The sequence below is a fragment of the Octopus bimaculoides genome, chromosome 25 (assembly GCF_001194135.2).
Source record: "Octopus bimaculoides isolate UCB-OBI-ISO-001 chromosome 25, ASM119413v2, whole genome shotgun sequence".
Classification (NCBI taxonomy): Eukaryota; Metazoa; Mollusca; class Cephalopoda; order Octopoda; family Octopodidae; genus Octopus; species Octopus bimaculoides.
The window spans coordinates 28,484,355-28,491,050 of NC_069005.1; the positions used below are offsets into that span (position 1 = coordinate 28,484,355).

General features: G+C 37.1%; 1 protein-coding gene across 1 annotated transcript in view; it reads right to left on the minus strand.

The window, feature by feature from the left end:
* Window positions 1–6,696, minus strand: part of LOC106868693 (ARF GTPase-activating protein GIT1) — a 71,965-nt gene that overhangs the window by 19,947 nt on the left and 45,322 nt on the right. The window contains exons 10-13 of the mRNA XM_014914080.2: window positions 3,247–3,298; window positions 1,955–2,027; window positions 1,034–1,125; window positions 593–783 (exon numbers count right to left, since the gene is read on the minus strand). Of these exons, the coding sequence (XP_014769566.2) occupies window positions 593–783; window positions 1,034–1,125; window positions 1,955–2,027; window positions 3,247–3,298 (408 nt within the window). The remainder of the gene's footprint in view (window positions 1–592; window positions 784–1,033; window positions 1,126–1,954; window positions 2,028–3,246; window positions 3,299–6,696) is intronic.

Genomic DNA, 6,696 nt, shown 5'->3' on the forward strand with positions numbered 1-6,696 from the left:
AGGTCAGCCCTGATCGAGCAGACCAACAATCAAAAGAGGAGGAAGATTTGGTTGTTATTGAAGGCCTGTAAGCTCAGTGGTTAGAGTGTCGAGCTCACTATCCTGAGGTAGTGAGTTTGATTCCCGGACAAGGCTGCGTGTTATGTTCTTGAGCAAAACACTTTATTCAGCGTTAGTCCAGTTCACTCAGCTGTGGAAATGAGTTTCAGCATCACCGGTGCCAAGCTGTACCGACCCCTTTTGCTTTTTCCTTGGGTAACAACAATGGTATGGAAAGGGGAGGCTGGTATGCATGGGCAACCGCTGATCTTCCGTGAACAACCTTGCCCAAACTTGTGCCTCAGAGGGTAACTTTCTAGGTTCAATCCCATGGTCATTCATGACCGAAGGGGTCTTTACCCTGAGGTCTTTTTAGTCAACTCTAATAAATGGATGGGTGGCATAAAGGAGATGAGTGTCATGATAACACTGAATGCCCAAGTGCCATGCAGTAGGACTGAAACCAGGACCATGTGGTTGGCAAATGAATTTATTCACACAGCCACACCTGCGCCATCGGCTTTCGAAATGTATTTATCTCTTTGAAGGAGTGTCTAAGATTGATGACGATGATGTTTTGAGATGACAAATACAAAGATGAAACGTATAAAACTTACTGGGCTCTTTAGGGTTAATAATTATGGAAGCCGTGGTTCCCATTTGTCTCCTCTTGGCATCACTTAAAATATCAATGATCAGCGTTACAAATTCTCGTGGGTTGAAGCGAGCAAGTTTTTGGCGACCCTGAGTAACATGAAAGAAACAGAGAAATAATTGTCAAGTTTTGAAGTTATTTTGTTTGAAATTTCTGACAAACAAGAGATAGGGATCTTACAATATATATGCATACTAGACAAAAAAATGCGACACGCACGCACGCATACAACAACCTTGACATACACAACAAATATGCATGTACACATGCACACACGTATACACACACACGCACCACACAAAAACCAAAAAATGGGGAAAAGTAAAAGAAAGCCCTTACTTGGTTCCTTGTAGTGGAAAATTCTGGATTGACTGGTAAGAAGGGTATTGTAACCCCAATAGTAGAACTATGTTCATTTGATGAGACCCAAACTGTTGGAAGACAAAACAGAACACCAATTATGTTATTTTGAATAGAATATTATGTATGATGAGGTTGAAAAGAGGCTAAAACATGACTTCTCATGGTTTCCTAGTTATCAAAATATATATAAACAGGGTCACACAGACACAGAAACTCAACTGCATTTGAACGTGGGCGCATACTATTTGCAGTAAACAGAAATGTGCAAGCCATATGCAAAAAACAAGGTGTCGCTGTGTGGTAAGAACCTTTTAGCATCCAGATTTCTTTGCCAAATGTAATGCTTATTTATCCACCTTGTTTTGAATTAATCATGCATTATCTTGTAGCTTCAAGATTTCAATGGTGCATTTCTATATTTTCAGAATGACATTGTAGGGTAGGTATGAGAGACTGGATCTGGTCAGTTTGAACATAAAACAGGTAAAATATTTAGGCCAGATATGGCTGGATGCTATCGGGTAATAATATATTATTATAGGGTAATGCTATGGGGTATGTACTAAAATCTTTTCCTGAATATTCACTGCTGAAATTAGGGTGCATACAATACACCCGTGCATCTTTTATGTCACAGAGTAGGGTATATAATTGCAAGGCTTGCTAGAAATAGTCGTATAATCTTCCTCAAACATACACACAGTAACTTCATATTCAGCAGGAGAAGATATGTCTGATGATAAACTAAGAAGGAGTGGTCGTCAATGGAATACCTTTGGTGGTCACACAACAGTCCTGTTTGAGCCAGCCTAGGGCAAAACAATAACAACAAACAAACAAATGAACGAACGAACACAACAGATTGCAGTGTAAAATGATAATGATGGTGATACAAACTTTCATCATTCTCCCTTCGATCAACTTCATCGTAAACGTCCATTGCAAGTTCTTCAAACAAATTGTTGGGAAGCTGAGAGGAAAAGAAAGGAAATATGTTGGTAAAGTGTAAATAGTATAAGGTTTGGTGTTGCGACGTGGGTGGAGTGTTTGTGTATCTGAGCTGGGAACAGATCGAGATAGGATAAGTGGGGGGAAAAGACGGAGACAAGAGGTGGAAGGACAATCTTATAGAGAGAGAGAGAGAGAGAAGGAAAATGTGAATAGAAAAAGAGAGAATATATATACATACATATATATATTTATATACATGCATACACACATACATTTATATACATATATACACACATACATACAAACAATAATTAACAGAAGGAGATAAAAAAAAAAGAAAATATACACTGAAAAAGAAGGGATATATGCATAGCATACAAAGGTTTTTAAAAAGTGGTGGGGAGGATGATAGAGATGTGATCCTCCTGATACAGGAAGGCCTCTAGGGATGATCGAGGAACCCCACTGTCCGAGATTTCCCTGAAACTCCAAGAGCAAGACCCCTCTCCAATTCCTTCTCTCCGACTCACAGGTCTACTCTAAGAAGGGTATCATCCACTCTTGCCATTTTCAAAACTTTCACTCACCTTTCAATAAACTCACTCGAGTACAGCACTTCCCTCTTCCCTCTCAGTTTCCTTTTCAAGTGAAACTTGAAGAAGTCAATGAGATTTCCTCTACCAAAGAGGAATGTATCTGTCCTCATGCTTTTCAGCCTGGTCCACCAAACAACTTCTTTTCGCCGCAGCCACCGGGCAAAGGAAAACCGCCTTGCCTTCCCGATTGTAGGAGGGCGGTGGTGCAGTCATCAATACAGACTCAGTCAACGGACAGATCCATCCCACATAATGAGATATTAATTACTTTGAGTAAAAAAAGAAAATTAATTTGTAAATCTTGGTCAACCCAACTCCCAGGCTGTCCTGAGATTTTGAAATAAAAAGGAGTACAGGTGCAGGAATGGCAGTGTAGTTACAAGTTTGCTTCCCAACACAGGATTAAGGATTCAGTCCCACTGCATGGCACCTTGGGCAATTGTCTTCTACCTGTAACCCCAGGCTGACAAAAGCCTTGTGAGTGGATTTGGCAGTGGGCAAAAGAGACCAACAACAGAATAAGTAATTGACTTCTGAAAAGCAAATAAGTACTGGGGCTGATTTGTACTACCAAAACCCTTTGAGGCAGTGCCCCCAGGATGGCCACAGTCAAATGGCTGAAACAAATAAAAAGATACTCACGGCTTGTAACATTTTCTTTGCCTCCTTTGCTAACTCGGAAATATCCAGACTGCTGCAATGACAAAACAGAGACCAGGTTGAAAACAGCTGACAAGATGAGGAAAGGTTAAAAGGATTTGCAAACATGAAAAGGATAAATATAGAGTAGATGAACTGAATAATTACAATTAAGAGATAATGGTTAGAGAGGCAAGAATCTCTCACTAAATTTTATATATATATATAATCATTATATTTTAAATTATACATACATTTATGTTATGTATTTACATATATTTGTGATTATATCTACATATCTATGCCTATAACTATACATGTGTGTGTATACAATTCTGATATATATATATATATATATATATATATATATAGCAATTTAGCTAGGTGTAAAAAAAACACCTAAGGGATATGAAATATCTGAAGAATTTACTGGTTTTTATTACCTATATCAATAACAATGTTATTCCAATAGGTAAAAAAAAAAAAATTAATAAATAAACATACAGTTTAATATATAAATATAAATAAGAAATGGAAAACAAAACAATAAATCGCACTATTATAAATTCAATTCAATTTAAATATTTTAGGCAAAAAAATGACACATCTCAAATATGCATCATTTGTTTGTATAAAATATTTAAATTGAACTGAATTTATAATTGTTCAATTTATTGTTTTGTTTTCCATTTCTTTAGCATGGAAAGCGGACATTAAACGATGATATATATATATATAAATTTGAAACTATTATCATCAGTATTTCTGGAAATAATGCTGTCAAGGTGCAGATAATTCCGTATAGTACTAAAGTAGCTGTCCATGTATGATGGAGTTCAGAAACAACATGTAAGCATTTTTACTCTTAAATAAATCCTAGATACATCACACAATACAACTCACTCCTACTACACAATAGTAGAACCGAAACCTACTCACCCCACAGGTAACGTCACATCTAATACACAACACACATCTGACTGTGTAAGATATATCCTATGTAATAGATATCTGAAGTGGAACTCGCAACACTACACACCTATGCATCGATTAATGTAAGACAGATTTCAGGCGTCTACTACATGGGAGATAACTCACACCTACGAACACTAGCGGTCAAAATCAATACACAGTGCAACACAGTTCAAATTCGAAAAAGGAATATCTCAAAGCTACATGCAGTGTGTTTGTGTGTGTGTGTAAACTTTTACAAGATGTTGGGGTGACAATGACTTTGACGTTTCGGTCAGTTATCCTTCATCAGACTGGTATGTTTGGGCTTGTCTTGCTTTCATACAATCGCTGGTAAGTTGCTAGCAGCAGCTGACCATTGAGGAACCAAGTCCAGCAGTACAGGCTACAGTGTTTTGGCCACATCTGGAAGACCACCACACCGACTTTTGTGGTGGCAGCAATCCATGCACTGGAGAATCCAGTTTAGTGCGCCATAGAAGACATGGGCGAAACAAACTGAGGAAGATCTGAAGTCATGGCACCTCGATCTCAAGGCCAGTGCCATGGATTGGAAAGCATAGATAAACATGACCAGAGTTCATCATCCAGCAGCACCCATACAAGCATATTGGTCGAGAGGACAGCCTCCTGTTTCAGTCACCAGTTAGGGATTCGGGAAGTTGTTATATAATCCACAGTGAGTCTATGGAAAGGTCCTATACCAAGCTAAAACAAACCCAAATGTATCACAGTCTGATGAAGGCTAGCAGCTTGAGACTTCAAAGTTACTGTCACCCCTCTTCAAGTAAAAGTATAATAAATATACATTATTTATATTTGACGGATATTTGTCCTCATCTTGTTTGTTGTTAACACAACATTTCAGCTGATATACCCTCCAGCCTTCATCAGGTGTCTTGGGGAAATTTTGAACCTGGGTTCTCGTTCCTAAGGTAGTTTTTGATATTATTATTATTCAGGTCACTGCCTGGAATCGAACTTGGAATCATGGGGCTAGTAGCCCACGCTCTTAACCACTACACCATAAGATGAGGACAAATATCCATCAAATGTAAATAATGTACATAATTCCTCATCTCTTAAATATAGAACTATAATATGTTCTCTACAAAAAAGTATTCAGTAATTCTTTAGTTTAATGTAAAATTGTTTTTTTATTAGAATTTCACATCAAAACAGACATTAATATCTACGTCTATGTATTTATATTTACCACATCTATACAAGGTAATGCTTCACACCTCTAATACATAGTTATAATGAATACACCACTGAATGTCACACGCATGCGTAATGTATTTCGTATGACAACATGCTGTGGGCATATTTCAACAGAAAACAAAACAAACAACAAATCAATCAATAAAAGGTCAAAACATTAACAGATGTTGCACCATCAAAACTCGTGCAACATAACTCACTGCATAACAGACATAGATGGTGGTGGTGGTGGTGGTGAGGAGGAGGAGCTGGGTGGATGGGGCGTGGGGTGGAATATGGAATATGGAAGAGAAGGTTTCAATAAACATGCAATAAAAAATATTCTTGTATGAGAGAGAGTGTGTGTGTGTGTGAGTGTTGTATATATATGCGTACACATAAATCATGACCATAATTTAGCATCCACTCTTCCATGCTTGCCCAAGTCAGGTGGAGTTTATTTGAGTCAGCTTTCCTATGACCAGGTGCCCTTCACGTTGCCAACCCTCACCTGTTTCCAAGCTTGGTCTGACTTGATGCCAAGGAAGAAGACACAACCACCTCAAGACGCTGCTAAATACAAACAAACATGTACATAACATACATACATACATAAATACATGCACATACATGTATATGCTTTAAATCTATGTGAACAAATACATCACAGAAAAATGTGTGTCTATGAGTATGTGTGTGTGTATATATATATATATATATATATACACACACACACATACACACACAAAATTCATGATTCAGCACAGACCAGTACTTGTATACACCTATTATGTGTTTTTGACATTTTGTTACCCATTATACACACATTATATATATATATATACATACATACATATGTATAATTCTGCATAGTTGTATTCCAATGCATATATAAACACTTACAATCACTCAAGAACTTTATCTACACACACATTTATATTTAAATTGCCACATGAACATATGCATATGTACAAATATTCATGCACATAAAAGTGTGCATGCACACGCACACACATCTAAATACATTCATAAAAATGTGAATGTATGTGTGTGTATATATATATATATATATATATATATATATTTCCAAACAAATCTGCATTCACATACATGCTACTCTATGTGTGTGTATTGTGTATGTATATACACAGACACACACACACACTTTTTTCCACATGTCTACACACATAAACAATGAACACACACATACACATGTATGAATGTGGCATGTGCATGTATTAACATTTAATTCCATTCATTGAAATTATCAGACATGCT